Consider the following 22,500-nt stretch of genomic DNA (forward strand, 5'->3'; position numbering starts at 1 on the left):
CTAAACATTGATTCTACACCAAAATATTCTATGGATATAAGACAGGACAAGAAAGACTGACTGATGTAAACTTCTCCAAACTCTGCACGAAAGGTAAGACATCCTATCTCTGTAGGCTATAGCGATTGGTTGAAGCTAGAAAACGTCAGTGTCTGAGGTGTCAGTGGAAGTTAGCGATCAAAGTTGTCAACTTGACATCTGTGGCACAGTGGTATTATTTTATTCTGAACGTGGCATGTATCACTCAAATCGCTGTAATCACAACCCAACTTGAGAAGATCATCTTCCAGCACTTGCGATGACTTTGTGCTGTCAAATTGAAATCCCTATAGGCTACTCTGCGCTGTTGACACTTGCACTGTAGCTTGTGTCATGGGGTAATTTCGGAGCCTGTAATATTTTGATTCTTATGTGCAGCGTGGAAAAGGTAGCGAGTATCTATCAAGTGGTTTGATGTTGTAGTGAATATACAAGTGTTGTTCTGCCGATGAGCAGAAACCTCTGCTGAAATTGCGGTAGGCTCTATGTAAGTTAGTAGCTTGGCTACCGCGGTCACACATCATGAACACAAATATTTGCGTCGTGTGTTTCAAAGCCTGAACAGTCAATGCATTCGTATGCTGGGCTATAGTTGTATGAAAGATTTAAGTAGGCCTACCACAAGTCCAACTATTATACAACTGCCATGGCCAAATCAAATGATAAACTGTCTTGAAATGCGCCTGTATTCATATCAGATGAACCAGCTGCCGAGCGCAGACTTGTAGCTTACATCTCGTGATAAAATGCTTTTTAAAAGTTATCAAATATAGACAAATCGATAATGGGAAAAACACCACATTTTGTCTGACATGGTATTAGTATTAGAGATTGTCTGATTGCTTGTGTTAATTGAAGGAAAACGTCGTTGGTCCACAGCTATTTTTAAACTGAACAGCTGTTCGCAGCAATGCAGCGTCAACTGGCATCTCGTAATAATTCAAAAATATCTAAAAATAATTAAATACAAACAGAAAAGTGTCTGTATTTGCTGTATTTATTGTATTTTAGCTTTAGAATTTGACGGACGGCTTGTATTTATCACAGCGTGAGTGAGTGAATTCAGTTGCCACGCCATGCGCTTAGAACGTATGTCTACCCATAAATAATTAATGTCATTAATTTTTACAACGCGTTAATGCGCCTTGTAATTAATTAATCGAATTAACACGTTAAAATGACAGCCCTAATTGAAACCCATGATAAGACGAGACTATTGAACAACAAAAATGGCCTTCTCAGGTAGCCTAGTGTTTAGTCTTATACTACATCGAAACCCACAAAAAATGGCCTCTTTAGGTAGACAACGTAGTGTGTAGTCTTTTATCCCACTGAAAACCATTGTAAGACACAGATATTGAACTACAAATGTTACCTGCAGGCGTGAACCACAACGATCAGTTTGTTTCTCTGAGAGCTGTGTCGCACTGTCAGCTGGACTTCACCCAAAGGAAAGTTGGATCCGCTAAGCAAACACACAAACACACAACACGGATATTGAAATACAAAAATGGCCTCTTCAGCTAGCCCAGTGTATAGTCTTTTCTCTCACTGAAACCCATTGTAAGACACTAGGGCTGGGTTCAAAAGATCGAATCGCGATCCAATATCGATTCATGTTTGAAAAGTGTGATATCGATTCACAACTTTGTGGATCGATCTTTGGCAGAAGATTATAGGTGCTATTTTCTCAAGCACATCCTGTAACTATCTTCCACGTTAATGTAGGCTACCATGGTATTTCATGTTTGTGTGAGCTGAGAAGGCTGAGAAATTTAGGTTTTTATAGCTGGTTTTACAATTCTAGGCATAAAGGGGTTGAAGTAACAACCCAGCAATGCAGAAGATCGATATAGAATTTAATCGGATCGTAGATCGAATTGGATCGTAACCTTAGTAATCAACCAGTGCTCTCCCCCATCCTCCTCCATGACTGAGGTACCCTGAGCATGGTACCGTCCCACCGCACTGCTCCCCATGGGGCGCCACTGAGGGCAGCCCCCTTGCACGGGTGAGGCATAAATGCAATTTCGTTGTGTGCAGTGTTCACTTGTGTGCTGTGGAGTGCTGTGTCACAATGACAATGGGAGTTTCCCAATGGGCTTTCGCTTTTTCTGGATTGGAATCCAATCGATCCAGGAAATTTGGATCGATTCCCAGCCCTATAAGACACTGGGTTTCGGTGTCTTACGTGTGAAACCCAGTGTCTTCTCCCAGAGGGAAATAAGAGCCACTTAGCAAACACACAAACACAACAAATATATATATATATTGTGTGTGTGTGTGTGTGTGTGTGTGTGTGTGTGTGTGTGTGTGTGTGTGTGTGTGTGTGTGTGTGTGTGTGTGTGTGTGTGTGTGTTACCCGTGCTCTAGTTGCTCTAGTCTCTGCTTGAGCTCCTGTGCTGCGTAGGGATTGGAGATGTCGGAGGCGATGGAGGGGGTGGGCTCTTTGGCCATCAGCCAATCCGAAGATGGCTCTTTGGACGTCAGCGAATCAGAAACGGCCAAACTGGACATGCTCCGCCTCCCTGCATTCATAATGCCATTGATATTAATGATGCAATTAACGACTAAAACAACAACAATCATAATAATGCACTCAGAGAGTGCAGACCTCCGCCAAGGAAGCGGTTTGTTAGAACATTTGACTGTTACACCCGATTTTTATTTGAAATCTTACCGCCTTCCTTTTGTGGAGTTAGAAACTGGAATGTCAACATTCGCCCTGTTCAAGTTGGGGGCGTTTAGATTTGTAGGCTAGGAACGGTGAAGAATCTTTTAAAAAACCTTGGTTCCGGATTAGGGATGCAAACGATTAATCGATTAATCGACTTTAATCGATCAATGCATTAATCGATTAAAAAACATTAAATCGAAATTAATCGACAATTCAACTGACAAGAGACCCAGGTAAAATGGGCATGTGAAGAGTGTGTGTGAAGAGGGGTGTGAATAGTGGGAATATTTAAATCATCTTTGGATTAAAGAATTGAAATAGAATTAATTTAAATAAGGTATTTTATCTCAATTTTTTAATAAAATTTGTAGATTTAGTAGGGTTTTTTTCGAGAAACATTGAGAGTTTGGGGGGAAAACGCCGCTCATCATTTAATTGTAAGTCAATAGATAAGACTATCATTAATGAATTAATCGATAATTTGCATCCCTATTCCGGATCTTGATCCAGATCATCACCAAAATGTAATTATTTGTTCTTTTTGTCATTTCCAACAACTCCACATTTCATCCAAATCTGTTCATACATTTTTGAGTTATCCTGCTGACAACCGAAAACCGAACCCGCAGCCGAAAACATAACCTCCTTGGCGGAGGTAATAATGAAATTAATATGCCTTCATAATTATGTCAATATTAATGACCACAAACAACAACTGGCTGGTTGGTCAACAATTCACTGGCGTCTGTGTCCATGTGCTGTTTCCCTAAAAAGTTAATGAAGCACCCCACTTTAACTTAGCCTGGTTTTACCATGCCACATTAATTATTTTGTAATTCATTTTTGGTCAGGATCCTCGATGCTCTTGGGTGAGCACTTGGGTGGGAGGAGTGAGCTCAGCTCTGGTTTGAAACGAGCTCTGACAAATCGCTGCTAGTTGACGTCCATGACGTATGTTATTATGCTCCCAAGTACATTCGCTATTCGAATGGTCTGGCCTGTCAGTCCGACTTAAGCTCCTCCTCCCCACCAGTCCCCCCACACCTCACATGTGATGTGCCACATAGATCAAACTGGTGCAATCTTGTGTTTGACTTTAAATACATTGTGTTAGCACCACCCACGCCAAGACTGCAAGTTCTCAATGACCTGGTGTGCAGTTGTCAGTCAATCGACAAAATTCAAACTTGAACGCACCTATTAAAATCCATTATATATGACCTGACTATTAAACTACAAAAATGGCCTCTTCAGTTAGCCATCTGTAGTCTTACCCCCATTGAAACCCTTTGTAAAGCTTGGCTATTGAACTACAAAAATGGCCTCTCCTTTTCACTCACCGCTACTGAAGTCCTCTGGCAAAGCCTCAGCAGGCGCATGCGTGGGGGTGGAGTCATTGTTCGTGCCGGCATCGGTTTGTGGAGACCTTATCAAATGAAACAGAATGTCAGCCATTTGTAGTCTTTTCTCCCATTGAAACCCATGAACTACAAATCCTTTTGTGGAGACCTTATAGGATAAAACAGATTACAATGGAGTAGTGTAGAATAGAATTAAGTAGAATTTACAAGAAACCTTTTGTTAACAAGAAACAAGCAGCCATTTGTAGTGATTTCCCCCATTGGGACCCATTATAAGACATGGCTATCGAACTACAGTAGCCACTGCTCCACATTACCTTGCCATGGAGGACGACTCGGTGGTGGTGTTCTCAGATGAAGGGTGCGTGTGCGAGTGCGAGTGCGTGTGTGTGTGCTGAGGCTTCGAGGGAGGCGGGACACTGGAGCTGGATCGGCGAATCAGAATGTTGGATGGCTGGTCAGAAGTGCCGTCATTGATGGAAGTCTTCTCGACGGACAGGACCTAAAACAACACAACAAAACAAACAAAAAACACACACAAATAGATCATGTACCAGTTAGCCAGCTGGTCTCATAAGAATCAATGTAAACCAGGGCTTTGAACCGGTTCAAGGAACGAAAACGAAAACCGGGAACTTTTTGTATTTTACAGGGAACAGAAACGAAACCGGAAACTTTATTATTTTTTATGTTCTGGAACGGGAACACTTATTTAAAAATAATGGTAACCGGTTAATACCGTTCCTCAAAAAAAAAAAAGTAACTATTTTCCTGCGCACGTTACCATGACGGCTGAGATTCACGTCCTGTGTGACATCAGACATTCTCTGACTGAATGGAGAGAGAGCTGTGGATTACAAAGTCTCCACTCCGCATCTTAAATAAGACAAACCACTGTCATACATTTCCATTGCATCATTGTAAGACATTGCAGAGAAGCGCGTGTAAAGTGTACCGAGAATGTTTTACGTTATTGGGCATTCATGGCCGCTTCAAATATGCACAAACTCACAATGTCCATCATAGCGCTCCCTGTGACCCAAGTCAGCGTGAAGCGTGCATTTTCATCATTGAGGTTTATTCTCCGCTTAGGTCGTCCCTGAATGACAAAATTCTGGAGGATATTCTTTTCATCCACTTGAATAAACAGTTTGGAATGTAGGCTGACTCATTTGCACTTCCGTCTTTCTTGGTTAATTAACGTCAGTTAGGCCTATGGGGAGTAATCAGCTGACAGGAACGAAATTAACCGTTCCGGGAACAATATTTTTTTGTTCTAACCGGTTCGGGAACGTCAATTTATTGGTGGAACTCATAACCAGAAACGTTATAATTACGTTTTTGTTCGGAACGGAACGTTTGGAAAAAAATAACGGTTCAAAGCCCTGATGTAAACTGCTAGCAGGGAGGTAAAATTTGCACTGCCATACTTAGAGAACAGTTGAAAGTATAGGAGAATGGTAAAACTCAATTAATTAACTCAAGGGGAGGTGTAATATGAGTTTATTTCCAAAAATGGGACAGTATCACTTTAAGAATGCCCCATGATTCCATTCAATTCAATGGTCCATATTTTTTTCCACCTGGACTATGGATGAGAATTTAAATGATGTTATATCTGAATGCATTTTCCTAATTTATACTATTTTAATAATATGAAAACCATAGGGAGCCTGGCCCAAGATGGCAGCATACTAAGCTGGAGTTCTTCATCTCTATATCTTGCCATAGGGCGCCTGGAGTAAGATGGCTACCATCGCACTCACCCTCAGAGCCATCTTCATCTTCAGCGTGGCGCTGGGCCCTGATTGGTCCAGGGGGAAGCGCTGGTGCAGGGTCATGTGATCCGCAGTCAACAGCTGTGATAGGTCAACTCTGAGCGTGCCCAGTGAGCACTCGTGCTTCTCATCCTTGACCTGAAGATAGATAGATAGATAGATAGATAGATAGATAGATAGATAGATAGATCGATAGATAGATAGATAGATAGATAGATAGATAGATAGATAGATAGATAGATAGATAGATAGATAGATAGATAGATAGATAGATAGATAGATAGATAGATAGAAATCCAATGTTCCTATGTAAAACCTACGTATGTCATAGTTATTTCTGTTATCATCATTATTGACTTAGAACTGTTCTGGTAGCCTAGTGTGCAGTTTGTCCCATTGAATCCCACAGTAAGACGTGGTTATTTAACTACCAAAATGGCATCTTCAGGAAGACTAGTGTGTAGTCTTTTATCCCACTGAAACCCTTTATAAAGGATGAAAATTAAACTACAAAAATGTGCCAACCTCCACATTGAGTTGCTGTTTGTTGGGGTTGTGGATGAGGAAGGTGAACGCTTCTTCCCATACTGGCTCATTGCTCTTGTAGCGTGTCTGGAAACACACACACACACACACACACACACACACACACACACACACACACACACACACACACACACACACACACACACACACACACACACACAAACACACACACAGTTCAGAGATAGACTCATCTGTTAGCATATTCTTGCTCATTGGAAGAACGCTCAATTGGAAGCCATCATTGTAGTTTTACAATTGAGGGTTTACTATGAGAGGTGATTTATTATTCTTTATTCTTTATGTATTTTCTTGTTCTTGTTTTCTTATTTATTTATTGTTTTTTGTTTTCTTTAGGTGTTGTATTTCATGTTCTAAACTTTTTATTTATACTATTTATTCATTGCGAGACTGGGACCGCAAACTGAATCGCCCCTCCGATGGGATTAATGAAGTTATCTGAATCTGAATCTGAAAAGCAAATGACCGCGCTATTGGTAGGCTATAAGAATGGCGGCCACCTTTGTAGTTCTCTGTGACTTACTTTGCTGTCATAGTTTTTGTGTCCGACGCTCAGCTGCACGAAGGGACTCGGGTCGCTGGTCACTTTCTTCCCCGACTGTCAACAAGTAACAAACAAAACAGAAACAGCAAACAAAAACATACATTTCATCTGGAAACTTTTTAGGCCAATTGTTTTCACAGAGGTGGACGTGTTCTCCATTCATTTGCATTGACTGAAGAGCGTGGGTCGACCTACACAAGATGGCGGCTGCACTTGCCGTCTTCCAGTCCTGTCGCATAAAGCCTCGTCACCTCTAGTCTGATGTTCTACCACTAAAGTAGAAACCAACAATGGAATAAACTCCTCATATTGTAACAAGAATTGCCTTATACATCCCCAAACATGTAATTAATTCAGGATGATGTAGTAACGGCCTGGTAATGTAGTAAAATACATGAGAGGGGCACTAACTATTATCATACAGGGAACCACATCATCACACGGTACTCATGGGAAATGAATTGCAACTAGCCGAAGAGAAATTGTGCTACAATCAAGTAAGAGGCCAACTGAGTTAGCAACAATGCTATATGGCAACTGAGTTAGCAACAATGCTATATGGCAACAGTTTATCAAAACTGAATCTGAAGTAAAGTACACACTTACCTGTAATCTTCAAACACACACGCACGCGCGCACACACACACACACCAACTGCAGTACAGTAACAAATTATATGTACTTCGTTACTGTCCACCACTGTGTTTGTCGGTGTGTGCTGTGTGTGCTTTGCGTGTGTGTACGTGTGTGGGTGCTTTGCGTGTGTACGTGGGTGTGTGTTACTGATTGATGGATGGATTGATTAGAATTGTTAGCGGATCGCTTTGACAGACAGAACAACCAACATGCAGAACAACCGCAGAGCTAACACACACACACACACACACACACACACACACACACACACACGCGAGCAGAGCAGAGGAAAGCAACACTGTGTGTGTGTGTGTGTGTGTGTGTGTGTGTGTGTGTGTGTGTGTGTGTGTGTGTGTGTGTGTGTGTGTGAGTGTGAGTGAGAGTGTGAGTGTGAGTGTGAGTGAGAAAGAGAGAGAGAGAGAGGTAGGGAGTGAGTGTGTGTGTATTTGTAGAGTAACTTTATTGATCCCCAGGGAGGTTTGTGTGTTTAAGCGTGAGTGAGATGGTGATAGATAGATAGATAGATAGATAGATAGATAGATAGATAGATAGATAGATAGATAGATAGAGAGAGAGAGAGAGAGAGAGAGAGAGAGAGAGAGAGAGAGAGAGAGAGAGAGAGAGGACAGGGTGATGTCTAACTAAAATAAAAATAAAAGTGTTCCAGTATGTGTTGGTGTTACCTTGAGTGCTTTAGTGATTTCTTGAAGTGAGTGTGTGCATGTGAGAGAGAGAGAGAGAGAGAGAGAGAGAGAGAGAGAGAGAGAGAGAGAGAGAGAGAGAGAGAGAGAGAGAGAGAGAGAGAGAGTGGAGAGGGTGAAGTCTAAATCGATGTTACCTTGAGTGCCTTATTGACGGCTGATTTCTTCAAGCGTGTATGATCATACTCTAAAGGGTTTCGCTACGGGGAGGGAACGCACGGATGCAGACGAACACACATTCAGGAGACGGAGATCACCCACCACCACCATGGAGGAAGACACACAATACACACCAAGAAGGTTATCAGGGGAAAACGACACCATTAGCATCATGCCAGGTTAATTCAACGATAAACCCCCACATAGATTAAAACACACACACACACACACAGACACGCACGTGCACACACACACACACACACACACACACACACACACACACACACACACACACAGACACGCACGTGCACACACGCACACACGCACGTGCACACATGCACGCACACACGCACACACACAGGCAAGCGCGCACAAACACACACGCACACATGTACACACACAAAGACCCAACCCAACATTTCAACATTTAGAGATTAAATGGATTGAAAGTTGAAACAAAGCACGAAGGTCAGGTTGGCACAAAGACAAGGACACACGAAGGTCAAGTTGACACCAAGGCAAGCACAAATATTCATGAATGAAATAATTAATTAGATCCTTTGTTAATAAATTAATTAATTACTGTATGGGATGACTGAAGGAATGGATGAATGAATGAATGAATGTTAAATGAAATGGTAAATTGATGGATATGATGTTAAATGTATTATGTCTCCTTGTTTGATCAATGTATTGATTTTCATTTATTTCACACACATGTAAGTTTTTTTCTTTTACATGCCTGAAATAACAGATTGTTTAACCGTAGAGGAATGACGAGGATAATGGTTTTTCACAAATCAAATCCAATCCATGGAAGTTGGTCTGTGTGTGTGTGAGTGTGTGTGTGTGTGTGTGTGTGTGTGTGTGTGTGTGTGTGTGTGTGTGTGTGTGGTGTGTGGTGTGGTAGGCTGGTGAGAAAACATGCATACATGCACGCACGCACGCACGCTCACACAGACACACACAGTCTTTCTCTCTCAATCTAACTGTGTGTGTGTGTGTGTGTGTGTGTGTGTGTGTGTGTGTGTGTGTGTGTGTGTGTGTGTGTGTGTGTGTGTGTGTGTGTGTTTACTAAATGAAAAACGATGAAAACAAAAACAAAACTGTCTTTATGTATAAAACATGGAACTGTGAATAAAATTAAAATAATGTCTTGTGGAACCCACATCTTAAAGTCATACATCAGATTGTCAGAAAGAGGCTGCGAAACCAGCAGAAGCAGCAGACCAGAGAGAGAGAGAGAGAGAGAGAGAGAGAGAGAGAGAGAGAGAGAGAGAGAGAGAGAGAGAGAGAGAGAGAGAGAGAGAGAGAGAGAGACAGAGACAGAGACAGAGACCAGAGAGAGAGAGAGAGAGAGAGAGAGAGAGAGAGAGAGAGAGAGAGACCAGAGAGAGAGAGAGAGAGAGAGAGAGAGACCAGAGAGAGAGAGAGAGAGAGAGAGAGAGAGAGACCAGAGAGAGAGAGAGAGAGAGAGACCAGAGAGAGAGAGAGAGAGAGAGAGACCAGAGAGAGAGAGACCAGAGAGAGAGACCAGAGAGAGAGAGAGAGAGAGAGAGAGAGAGAGAGAGAGAGAGAGAGAGACCAGAGAGAGAGAGAGAGAGAGAGAGAGAGAGAGAGAGACCAGAGAGAGAGAGAGAGAGAGAGAGAGAGAGAGAGAGAGAGAGAGAGAGAGAGAGAGAGAGAGAGAGAGAGAGAGAGAGCCTTTTCTTCCTGTAGCATTTAGAGACAAAGAAAGACCATTGTGCCTTGGGGAACCCTGATATCTAATTGTAGTAATGTGTCGTCTTTTCTCCCACTGCAACACATTATTAAAACCATGCTTTTGAACTACAAAAATGGCCTCTTCTGGTAACCTAGTGTGTAGTGTTTTATGCCATTGAAACCCATTATAAGACGTGGCTATTGAACAACAAAAACGGCCTCTTCAGGTACCCAAGTGTGTAGTCTTTTCTCCCATTAAAATCCCTTCAAGTCCATAGGCCAGTGTGTTGTCTTTTATCCCATTGAAACCCATTATAAAACATGGCTATTGAACTACAACACTTCAGGTTGCCATTTGTAGTCACTATACCCATTATAATGCATGACAACTAAACTACAAAAATGGCCCTTCACTCACAAAGAGGCTGCGGAACAGAGAGGAGGTGTTCTCGCAGAAGACGAGGCCAGACGCCCGGCGCTCCTTCAGGCGACCAAACCCCACATCCCCCTCAAACACGCTCTTTTATTACAGCCAATCAGAGAGCAGCAGCGTCAGTGTCATCCAATCAGGGACAAGAGGGCAGAAAGAAAGAAAGAAAGAAAGAAAGAAAGAAAGAAAGAAAGAAAGAAAGAAAGAAAGAAAGAAAGAAAGAAATAGAAGAGACAGAAATAGAATGAGGAATAGAGAGGGAGAGAGAGACAGAGAATGTAGATAGAGTGAAATAGAGAGAGAGTGAAAGAGAAAGTGAAAGAGACATGGAAGGAGAGAAGAATTAAGATAGAAATAGCGAGAAACAAAGAGAGGAGAACAGAGACAAAGAAGAGAAGAGAAGACAAACAAACAGATCCGAAGAAGAAAAAGACAAAAGCAGAAAAACACAAACACAAGGAAATAGGAGAGAAGAGATGAGAGTAGAGGAGAGCAGAAGAAAGAAGAGAGGAGAGGGGAGGGGAGCGGAGGGGAGGAGAGACAAACGATAACAGATGGAAAGAGGCATCGTCCAACCAGCAGTGAAGGAGGGAAGGAGGAGGAGAAGCAGCAGGAGTAGAATCCACCAATCAGGGGAGCAGAAGAGCAGAATCCACCAATGAGAAGGCAGCAGGAGCAGGAAGTCAGAAGGCAGGAAACAGGAAGTAAGAAACAGGAAGAATAGAAATGGAATGTTAGAAGCCCATGGACCCTAGAAGATACAGGACCCTAGGGCTGCACAATTAATCGAAAAATAATCAAAATCGTGATAACATAGTGAAATCGAACTCATTATTTTAATCGTGATTTAATCGTGGCAATAGTGACCTACTTTTGAGAGCGTCCTTGAAGCCAGAACATACTGACAGGCTGGCGTTTCTGGCCAGAATCTGTCTGTTTCATGCTATTGCCTTTAACTTACATAATTATTACAATTCATTTTATTTTGCTCATCCCGTATGTAATTCATTCTTGGTTACATTTCATCTTGTTATAATTTTCAAAAAAATCTGCAAAAATCAATAATCGTGAGTAATAATCGTGAATATGATTTTGACCAAAATAATCGTGATTATGATTTTTTTCCATAATCGTGCAGCCCTATAGGACCCTGGAAGATATTGGGTCCAACTAATGATCCAACCTCCCATCCTAGACTTGTGCTTGGGGCCTTGTGATGCTATGCTAAGCAAGCAGTCTTTGATGCTAGAAGTTTCATTCAATAACTCACAAAAGGGTTTCTCAGTTGCAATCGGGACGTTGAACAGGGAAATGTCCCCAAAGCTTTACTGTTTAGGTCAGGGGTGCTCAACTAGAAACTGAAAAGGTCCACTCGCCACCAGCGGCGATCTGAGCGAGTCGAGCGACGGAAGTAATTGACTTTGTATTGAGTCGAGAGACAAAAGCGATTCTGGAGACTAGAGCGATTTGCGCGCCGAGCGCGACAATTTGAAGTTGAAATCTTTTCAACTTTTTATGACGCGGTTCGGCGACAAGCCGCGACAGCCAATGACTGTATAGAGGTCAGTAACCACAGCCAATGGGAATGCTTGAATGCTTTGCCTTCCGCCTGTACGGACATACTCTAGTCTCCTCAGTCTCTCGTATCGCTTGCTGCTACACTCTGTCGCTTGAGTCGCGTCGCCGCTGGTGTATCTCTGCGGTAATGATCCAACCTCCCGTCCTAGACTTGTGCTTGGGGCCTTGTGATGCTATGCTAAGGAAGCAGTTAGAGGTTTCATTAAATAACTCACAAAAGCACAATTCAAAAGTTTTTCTCAGTTGCAATCGGGACGTTGAATGGGGAAATGTCCCCAAAGCTTTACTGTTTAGGTGTTGTGCCGACAGCAGGGGACACTTGATTGTTTTCTCCACAGGGGAGTGGGGCATCAGGGGAGCACAGGGTGAGGACAGGAGTTTAGATCATAGGATGCACATTTAGAAGAAAAAAGTAAAAAGGGATTGAAGTGCTTTTGAGAGAAATACTAAAAATAGCAATTTTTCCAAAATGTTATACAGTCGTATTGTGTGTGTGTGTGTGTGTGTGTGTGTGTGTGTGTGTGTGTGTGTGTGTGTGTGTGTGTGTGTGTGTGTGTGTGTGTGTGTGTGTGTGTGTGTGTGTGTGTGTGTGTGTGTGTGTGTGTGTGTGTTACCGGCAGGTGTTTTGCTGAGTCTAAATGGACCAATAGAAGGCAAGATGACAGCCCGTCGTCGGCGTGGTTCGTCCTATCAGCTTTCACACTGCTGAGTGCCTGTCATGAGAGGACAATAATCAAACATCGATAATGTCATTGTCATTAATGTCAATATAGTTCAATATGTCAATAGGAGGCAACACAGAGGGGCTTAGAGCTTTAACTCTTTGAGGAGTAAGGACTTTCCCCAGGTTCTTCTAGAATTTTACTTGAACACTTTACAGCTCCCATAGACGTCTGTGTTAAAAATCTTGCAAAGTCCTTATGACATCATAATGAGAACTCAAAATTTGGGCAAAATTCTAATCACATATTTGTGATGGTACTCCTCAAAGGTGTTGAAATATAGAGCCTATTGTTTTGGAGTTCTTCAGAACATTGACAAAAGTTCTAAAATGTCAACATGATAATACTCTCTGTGTGTTTCGTTGGTGCTCCTTTAGAATGTTGGTCCATTGTCTGAGACCTCTTTGTAGAATGTCGAGACATTGTCTGGGAATCAGTAGAACAGTGGGAAGGGTTCTACAATGTAAACATCATCTATACCATGTGCGTGTTTGTTGTTGATGTTCCTTTAGAATGTTGCTCCATTGTCTGACAAATCTTATTTATGTCAAGTTGACATTGCTATGACAGCAATTAAACTCCCAAAACTTGGAGTGCTGTCCTGCTCTTTATTTCATATGACAGCAATTAAGTAAGGGTTAACGTTCGGCGAGAAGGTCGTTACCGGGGAATAGCAGCACGACAGAGAGAATCTTTAGACCCCGACGCGGAGTGCTGCTATTCCACAAAGCGACCGACTCGCCGAAAGTTAACCCGCTTATTATATGGATATACTTAAATGATTCACACATGGCGGGGACATTTCTTTAGGCCAATTTAATGTTAAGTCTATTATAGTTTTTAATGTCAAAAGATTGTTGCTGCGCAAAACAAAACAGTGCCGTTGTGGAACACCGCTAGGCAACAGCTAGGTAGCCAGGACAACAGGTGTTGTCTATCAAAGCAGCTGATTAGAGTCTTGTTGAAAAGTCGCTTTAGCAGTGAAAAGTCTTGTTGCCATTGACAGCGGTCTGTTATAGACCAACCCGTCCGTTATTGAAAAATAACAGACGTGCGAACGTTGGGGAGCCCCGTTGAAATGAATGGAGCATTCGACCGATGACGTCACACCATATAATAAACATCAATAATGCCATTGTCATTAGTCAATCATGTCCAATCAATATCAAGTCCTTGTTATGATTTCTGTAGAAACATTTTACAAAGTCTTACAGAAACGTAACTCTTTTGAACTACAAATTGGCCTCTTCACGTAACCTTTTAGACTTTTCTCCCTTTAAAACCCATTGTAAAACGTGAAAATTGAACAACAAAAACCCTGACATGGAAACATAGCTGGTTGTCATGGTAATGTACCTGGTTATCATGGAAACGTACCTGGTTGTCATGGTAATGTACCTGGTTATCATGGAAACGTACCTGGTTGAGTTTGTCTGGTGTGTCGAGCAGAGAGAGCCACTCGAGTTTCAAGTGGAGTTTACCAGACGACACCTCATCTAAATCAAACCACTTAGAAAGAGAGAGAGAGAGAGAGAGAGAGAGAGAGAGAGGGAGAGAGAGGGGGAGAGGGAAAGAAAGAGGGGGGTGGGAGGGGAGCGAGGGAGAGAGAGAGAGAGAGAGGAAGGGAAAGAGGGAGAGAGAGACAGAGAGAGAGAAAGAGGGGAAAAGGGAGAGAGAGAGAGAGGAGAGAGAGAGAGAGAGAGAGAGAGAGAGGGGGGAGAGGGAGAGAGAGAGAGAGAGAAAGAAATGGAGAGAGAGAAATAATTACTAACTATTATTATAATGCAAACAAAATAATAACAATGATATATCAATATGTAAAACCAAATATTATATAAAACTATGTAAACATGTGTTAATAATAAGTAATAGTAATAATCAAAATATTTAAATAATGTTAGTGATAATTAAATATTTTACTTAACATTTAATTTATTAAAAACGAAAGTTAGTAGTAATGCTTCAAACCAATTTTAACTAATTAATTCGAATTACTGTAACTAATCTTAACTAAAATTATAAAATAGCCTAGTGTGTAATCTTTCCTAACATTGAAACCATTATAAGACGTGGCTACTGAACTACAAAAACTGCAAAAACTATTGAACTACAAAAATGGCCTCTTCCAATAGCCTAGTGTGTCGTCTTTCCTGACACGGAACTGCACTATAAAACGTATGATATTGAACTACAAAAATGGCCTCCTGTAAGCTGTTACCTCATCCACCACCTGTTCCTTCTCCAACTCTGCCACATCGATGATCAAACTGCAACACAGGCGCGCACACACACGCACACGCACACGCACACACGCACACACACACACACACACACACACACAGTCAGATCGAGAGAGAAATATTATGTGTGTGTGCCTGTCTGTGTGCATGCGTGCGTGTGTTTTCTCACCAGCCTAGAAAGTCGTCCTTGTCTGTATCCTCATCAAAGAGTTCGATCTCGACATTCTGACCCGGATGGTCATAGATGAGAGCCTGGAGAGAGAAAGAGAAAGAGAGAGAGAGAGAGGGAGAGAGAGAGAGAGAGAGAGAGAGAGAGAGAGAGAGAGAGAGAGAGAGAGAGAGAGAGAGAGAGAGAGAGGCAGAGATAGAGATAGAAATAGAGAGAGAGAGAGAGAGAGAAAGAGAGTCTTCGGTTTTAATATCAAAGTAATACAGTGACATCCTGGACTGTCGCCATTATTGGATTTTGGTTCACCGGTGAGCTGACCGCTGACGCACAGCATTTTGGGTAGTAGGCAGTGACATACCCGTTCACCTCGGTTCAGCTGACAGAAAAAATGAGGGTTGGTTTTCAAGCTGTGACTTAACTAATCGAAACGCAATAAACAGCGGCAGAGTCGTAGAAAAGGGTAGAAAAATGGCTTATACATTGACACACACATACACACACACACACACAAAAACCCATGACGAGCGTATATTGTTGGAACTGTATTTTATCCTTTAGTAGAGCAAACATGTTGCCTTGGTACAAATGTGCCTTCAAGTTCAAGGCTAAGCGGAAGATTACTGGACTGTGCGAAGACTTTATCTGTACCAGAACACACATGCACACGAATGACACAAACACAGCCATGAAAAAGTAGAACTACACACTAGCAGGCTAGGTCACATAGCTCACCTGTTCCAGTGAGGGTTGACTAGCAGGCTAGGCTAGGTCACATAGCTCACCTGTTCCAGTGACTAGCAGGCTAGGTCACATAGCTCACCTGTTCCAGTGACTAGCAGGCTAGGTCACATAGCTCACCTGTTCCAGTGAGGGTTGACTAGCAGGCTAGGTCACATAGCTCACCTGTTCCAGTGACTAGCAGGCTAGGCTAGGTCACATAGCTCACCTGTTCCAGTGAGGGTTGACTAGCAGGCTAGGCTAGGTCACATAGCTCACCTGTTCCAGTGAGGGTTGACTAGCAGGCTAGGCTAGGTCACATAGCTCACCTCGTACGTACACTTCGTTTCAGTGAGGGTTGATTAGCAGTCTAGGTCACAAAGCTCACCTCGTACGTACACTTCGTTCCAGTGAGGGTTGACTAGCAGGCTAGGTCACATAGCTCACCTCGTACGTACACTTCGTTCCAGTGAGGGTTGACTAGCACGCTAGGCTAGGTCACATAGCTCACCTGTTCCAGTGAGGGTTGACTAGCAGGCTAGGCTAGGTCACCTCGTACACTTCGTTCCAGTGAGGGTTGACTAGCAGGCTAGGCTAGGTCATATAGCTCACCTTGTACACTTCGTTCCAGTGAGGGTTGACTAGCAGGCTAGGCTAGGTCATATAGCTCACCTGTTCCAGTGAGGGTTGACTAGCAGGCTAGGCTAGGTCACATAGCTCACCTCGTACACTTCGTTCCAGTGAGGGTTGACTAGCAGGCTAGGCTAGGTCACATAGCTCACCTCGTACGTACACTTCGTTCCAGTGAGGGTTGATTAGCAGGCTAGGCTAGGTCACATAGCTCACCTCGTACACTTCGTTCCAGTGAGGGTTGACTAGTAGGCTAGGCTAGGCGAGGCTAGGCTAGGTCACATAACTCACCTCGTACACTTTGTTCCAGTGAGGGTTGACTAGCAGGCTAGGCTAGGCTAGGTCACATAGCTCACCTCGTACACTTCGTTCCATTGAGGGTTGACCGTCTCCTTGATGACTTTGGTCTGGAACAGCTGATTGGCAATCTGGATGACAGCGTACGGGTCCGACTTCCCTTTAAAGGCAACACATACACACACACGCACACACGCAGAGAGAGAAAGAGGGCAAGAGAGAGAGAGAAAGAGAGGAAGGGAAAGAGGGAGAGAGAGACAGAGAGAGAGAAAGAGGGGAAAAGGGAGAGAGAAAGGGGGGAGGGAAGGAAAGAGGGAGAGAGAGAGAAATGGAAAGAGAGAGAAATAATTATTAACTATTATTATAATGCAAACAAAATAATAACAATGATATATCAATATGTAAAACCAAATATTATATAAACTATGTAAACATGTGTTAATAATAAGTAATAGTAATAATCAAAATATTTAAATCATGTTAGTGATAATTAAATATTTTACTTAACATTTAATTTATTAAAAACGAAAGTTAGTAGTAATGCTTCAAACTAATTTCAACTAATTAATTTGAATTTGAAACTAATCTTAACTAAAATTATAAAATAGCCTAGTGTGCGTGGGTGCGTGAGTGCTATGGGACTGTAGAGTACCATGGAGGAGGATGGGGGACAGTAGAGTACCATGGAGGAGGATGGGGGACAGTAGAGTACCATGGAGGAGGATGGGGGACAGTAGAGTACCATGGAGGAGGATGGGGGACAGTAGAGTGCCATGGAGGAGTTATGGGGGACAGTAGAGTACCATGGAGGAGGATGGGGGACAGTAGAGTACCATGGAGGAGGATGGGGGACAGTAGAGTACCATGGAGGAGGATGGGGGACAGTAGAGTAGCATGGATGAGGATGGGGGACAGTAGAGTATCATGGAGGAGGATGGGGGACAGTAGAATACCATGGAGGAGGATGGGGACAGTAGAGTATCATGGAGGAGTATGGGGGACAGTATAATACCATTGAGGAGTATGGGGGACAGTATAATACCATTGAGGAGGATGGGGAACAGTAGAGTATCATGGAGGAGTATGGGGGACAGTAGAATACCATGTTCAGGGTGCCTCAGTCATGGAGGAGGATGGGGGACAGTAGAGCACCATGGAGGAGGATGGGGGACAGTAGAATACCATGTTCAGGGTGCCTCAGTCATGGAGGAGGATGGGGGACAGTAGAGTACCATGGAGGAGGATGGGGGACAGTAGAATACCATGTTCAGGCAGTCATGGAGGAGGATGGGGGACAGTAGAATACCATGGAGGAGTATGGGGGACAGTAGAATACCATGTTCAGGGTGCCTCAGTCATGGAGGAGGATGGGGGACAGCATTGACTAATTACTGCCCCCACCAACCTGGCGGCTCAGGAGTTGAACCGGCAACCTTTGGGCTACAAGTCTGATACCCTAACCGCTTACCCATGATTGACCAATGACCATAATAGGTTTCAATAGGAGAAAAGACTACAAGACTACACATCCCTACCTGAGGAGGCCATTTTTTTGTAGTTCAATAGTCATGTCCTAAAATGGGTTCCAGTGGGAGAAAAGACTACAAATGGCTACTGTCTGGACATCGTTTTATACCTTTGATGAGTCCGCCCAGGAACTTGTCCTTGCCCAACAGGTCCTGAGCTTCCAGGAAGTGGATCCTCAAAACAGCCTATCAGAGGAGAGACAGATTCAGATGACAGCCAACCAGAACACAGATGGCTCACATGTCAGCCAATCAAATCAGAGATAGATGAGCCCTCCCAAAAGATATGACATGCAAATATGATCAGTGTGTGTAGATATGACATGATAGGATGATCAGTGTGAGTGCAGGTGACTCAATGGAGAGACTGTAATGGTCTGTGGCTTCTCTTCTGGGTTACATTTCTCATAACCATAGTTGCTAACTACATTAGCTAGTTTGTTGTTCGCTAACTACTGCCAACTACACTTTCGAGAAATGCACCCCTGGTGTTCTTTATGCAGCCTGGAGGTGTGAGTGTGTGTGTGTGTGTGTGTGAGTGTGCGTGAGTGTGCGTGTGTGTGTGTGAGTGTGTGTGTGTGTGTGTGTGAGTGTGCGTGAGTGTGCGTGTGTGTACCTTGGGCATGGGGAATCTGAGCTGTGCCAGTTGAGCTTCTCCCACTAGCGGAATGTTGATCTTATTGGGCAAAACCAGGAAGGAACTGATGACGTCCTGGAGGATATTATCACATAGGCCACTAGGGGGAGACAAAGACACATTATTATTAATATTATTATTATTATTATTATTATTATTATTATTATTATTATTATTATTATTATTATAGGAACAGATGACGTCCTGGAGGATGTTAACACACAGGCCACTAGAGGGAGACATCACCATTATTATACAGTATATAGAGATGTTATTATTATTCTTCTTATTATTATCCTGGAGGATGCCATCACACAGGCCACTAGGGGGAGACATTACTGTTATCACTAATGGAAACATTCATCTCAAATGGTGCACTTGTGCACTTTAGTGTTCATGTTTCAGTGTGTATGCCGTATTAGTTACGCACTGAAACATAGTGCCCGAAGTGCACAAGTGCGCCATTTGAGATTCAGCCACGGTCTTGCCTCCTCCACTTGTGCTTGCTTCCTCGTACCAGGAAGTAATATGTCATGATGACATCACTGACAACAGCATTATGTTTCAATATCTTGCAAAAGGTCAATTGTAAACTCTTTTTCCCATTTGCAATTAAAATATAAGTGTCCACCAACTTCAGTCCTGGGATATCCAGCATATTGGTGAGTCCAGACCAGTTTATGTCCAACAGCTGATGAAGACAGAGAGAGAGAGAGAGAGAGAGAGAGAAAGAGAGAGAGAGAGAGAGAGAGAGAGAGAGAGAGAGAGAGAGAGAGAGAGAGAGAGAGAGAGAGAGAGAGAGAGAGAGAGGGAGGGAGAGAGAAAGAGAGAGAGAGAGATTGAAAGTTAACATGACAGTTGACTTCAGCATCTCATCTGAAAGGCCTGATATGATATATTTTTGTAGATCAAAAGCTGTGTTTTATTATTATTATTTTAAAAGCTGTGTTTTATAGTGGCAAAGAACTGTGTGGGAGAGTAAGATCCTGGATCTTCTCCTGGATCCATGTGACTTTAGGAGACCTTTGGAGAAGAGACCTTTGGAGACTTAGAGTGATACGGTCCCATTTTTGGAAATTGAGTTAAATAATAGGGTTTTACTATTCTCCTGTACTTTCAACCATTCTCTGGGTATGGCAGTGCAAATTTTACCGCCAAGCTAGCAGTTAACAATGAGTCCTATAAAACCAGCTGGCGGCTAACTGATCTCATAGGACTAAATGCTAACTGCTAGCTTGGAGGTAAACATTTGCACTGCCATACCCAGAGAACGGTTGAAAGTAAAGGAGAACGGTAAAACCCTATTATTTAACTCAATGGGAGGTGTAAAACAAGCTCATTTCCAAAAATGGGACAGTGTCACTTTAAGGTTGAAAAATACAGTAGTTCCCTTGACACTGTAGATGGCGGTAGCGCACATCTTATACAAGTTGCCACCAAACACCACAGAAAGATAAGAAGAAGAAGGAGGGGACAATGAGTGCATCTTAATATGCGACCTTGCCTCCTCCACTTGCCTCCTCCACTCGCTTCGCGTCATGATGACATCACTGACAACAGCATTATATTTCAATATCTTGCAAAAGCTCAATTGAAGAGTCTTTTTCTCATTTGCTATTGGGATGGTGAATGAAAAACAGTCCCTCAAAAGTTGTTGTGGCTAGGTTGACAGCTGGAAAACTTAATCGTTTTCTCCACGGAGGAGGGGCCAGGAGGCGGGACGAGGAGACAAGCACAAGTGGAGGAGGCAAGGTCACATATTGGGATGCACCCAATGTCCCCTGAGGAGACCACTCTAGGTGCACACTCTTTGCATTGGGTAGACAGAGGGGACAGCGCCCCCTATAGGAGACCACTCTAGGTGCATACTCTTTGCACTGTGTAGACAGGGTTTGGGCTATCTTACTCTAGTAAACGATTCTTTGATAATGGGTTTCAATGTGAGAAAAGACTAAGGACTAGGCTACCTGAGGAGGCCATTTTTGTAGTTCAAGAGCCACGTCTTATAATGGGTTTCAATGACAGAACAGACTACACACTAGGCCAGTGGTTCTCAACTGGAACAGTCTTGGGACCCACCATTTTCCACTCTCATTCAGTCGCGACCCAATTTTTTTTTTAGCGACACTCGAATGACTGTTTGCATGCTAGTCTCGCATTAACATTCTGATTTTATCTATGACAACATATGACACAAATTCAATCGCCTATCAAAATAAAAGTTGTAAATTGTTGCATAAAAAGTTGGATGTTTTTTGGGTTTTTTTAGTGAATCAATGAATTACGATTTTTTTTTACATCACGGCTCCGTGACCCACCCATGACCCCTCCGCGACCCACTTTTGGGTCCTGACCCACCAGTTGAGAAACACTGCACTAGGCTACTGGGCCATTTTTGTAGTTTCAAAGCCGTGTTGAAAGTTTGCCAGAGCTGTAGTGTTTCTAATGAGTTTCAATGGGAGAAAAGACAACACAAGCCTGATATGACAAGTATTGATATCCATTCCCAATCAAGCCTGATATGACAAGTATGCCCACTCTGCCAACACAAACCCTGACTGTGTACAAAATTAATTGCAAAAGATATTTGTGTTTGGCTTGTACTGAAACACACACACAGACATGCAGACAGTCACACACACGCACGCACGCACACATACACTCACACAGACAGATATGCAGACAGTCACACACACGCACACATGCACGCACGCACACATGCACGCATGCACGCACGCACGCACGCACGCACACACACAGACACAACTTACGGGTTTCTTGAGGAAGAAGACAGACAGGGCTCCAATCAGCGGCATATCGCCTAGCAACGGCTCCATCACCACACGCAAGACACCGTGAAGCTGAAGACAAATCACAGACAAATATAAATACAGTATATAAAACCATTGGCTTCTTACCAGCAAATATTCTACAAAACAATAACTGTGTGTGTATTTGTGTGAGTGTGTGTTTGTGCGCGTGTGTGTTTATTTGTGTTTACCTGAATGCTTTTGATTCCTGCACGGCAATAGAATTTTGAAATGTCAACGTTGATCTCCGTGTTTCCCACAAAGCTACAAAGAAACAAACAATTAGAATGTTCAAAACAATGGGACTAAGAATGTTCACATTGAAATGTTCAAAACAATATCAACAACATTCCAGAACACAGCAATTAACAACATTGATTTCCCAAAACTGCAACAAAAACAATACAACTTCAAAGGGTTTCAATGAGGGGTGTCCACAGCTAGGCTAACTTAAATAGGTTGTTGGCTTCCATTTTTGTAGTTCTAATGAGTCTTCTAATGGATTTCAATGAGAGAAAAGACTACACATAAGGCTGCCCTGAAGAGGTTGTTGGCAGCCATTTTTGTAGTTCAATAGCCAC

At 42.8% G+C, this 22,500-nt stretch overlaps 1 protein-coding gene across 2 annotated transcripts in view; it reads right to left on the bottom strand.

The window, feature by feature from the left end:
• LOC134442956 (extended synaptotagmin-2-like) overlaps nucleotides 1–22,500 on the bottom strand; it is a 43,415-nt gene that overhangs the window by 6,012 nt on the left and 14,903 nt on the right. Inside the window, exons 6-23 of one of the 2 annotated variants that reach the window (XM_063192908.1) lie at nucleotides 22,111–22,183; nucleotides 21,881–21,970; nucleotides 19,745–19,800; nucleotides 19,089–19,209; nucleotides 18,583–18,658; nucleotides 17,006–17,106; nucleotides 15,303–15,385; nucleotides 15,112–15,160; nucleotides 14,313–14,402; nucleotides 12,786–12,884; nucleotides 8,438–8,500; nucleotides 6,943–7,017; nucleotides 6,381–6,467; nucleotides 5,844–5,993; nucleotides 4,395–4,579; nucleotides 4,057–4,142; nucleotides 2,402–2,567; nucleotides 1,415–1,504 (exon numbers count right to left, since the gene is read on the bottom strand). In XM_063192908.1, the coding sequence (XP_063048978.1) occupies nucleotides 1,415–1,504; nucleotides 2,402–2,567; nucleotides 4,057–4,142; nucleotides 4,395–4,579; nucleotides 5,844–5,993; nucleotides 6,381–6,467; nucleotides 6,943–7,017; nucleotides 8,438–8,500; nucleotides 12,786–12,884; nucleotides 14,313–14,402; nucleotides 15,112–15,160; nucleotides 15,303–15,385; nucleotides 17,006–17,106; nucleotides 18,583–18,658; nucleotides 19,089–19,209; nucleotides 19,745–19,800; nucleotides 21,881–21,970; nucleotides 22,111–22,183 (1,740 nt within the window). The remainder of the gene's footprint in view (nucleotides 1–1,414; nucleotides 1,505–2,401; nucleotides 2,568–4,056; nucleotides 4,143–4,394; nucleotides 4,580–5,843; nucleotides 5,994–6,380; nucleotides 6,468–6,942; nucleotides 7,018–8,437; nucleotides 8,501–12,785; nucleotides 12,885–14,312; nucleotides 14,403–15,111; nucleotides 15,161–15,302; nucleotides 15,386–17,005; nucleotides 17,107–18,582; nucleotides 18,659–19,088; nucleotides 19,210–19,744; nucleotides 19,801–21,880; nucleotides 21,971–22,110; nucleotides 22,184–22,500) is intronic. The other variant, XM_063192909.1, reaches the window with a different exon arrangement.

This window comes from Engraulis encrasicolus, unplaced genomic scaffold, assembly GCF_034702125.1.
Source record: "Engraulis encrasicolus isolate BLACKSEA-1 unplaced genomic scaffold, IST_EnEncr_1.0 scaffold_26_np1212, whole genome shotgun sequence".
Classification (NCBI taxonomy): Eukaryota; Metazoa; Chordata; class Actinopteri; order Clupeiformes; family Engraulidae; genus Engraulis; species Engraulis encrasicolus.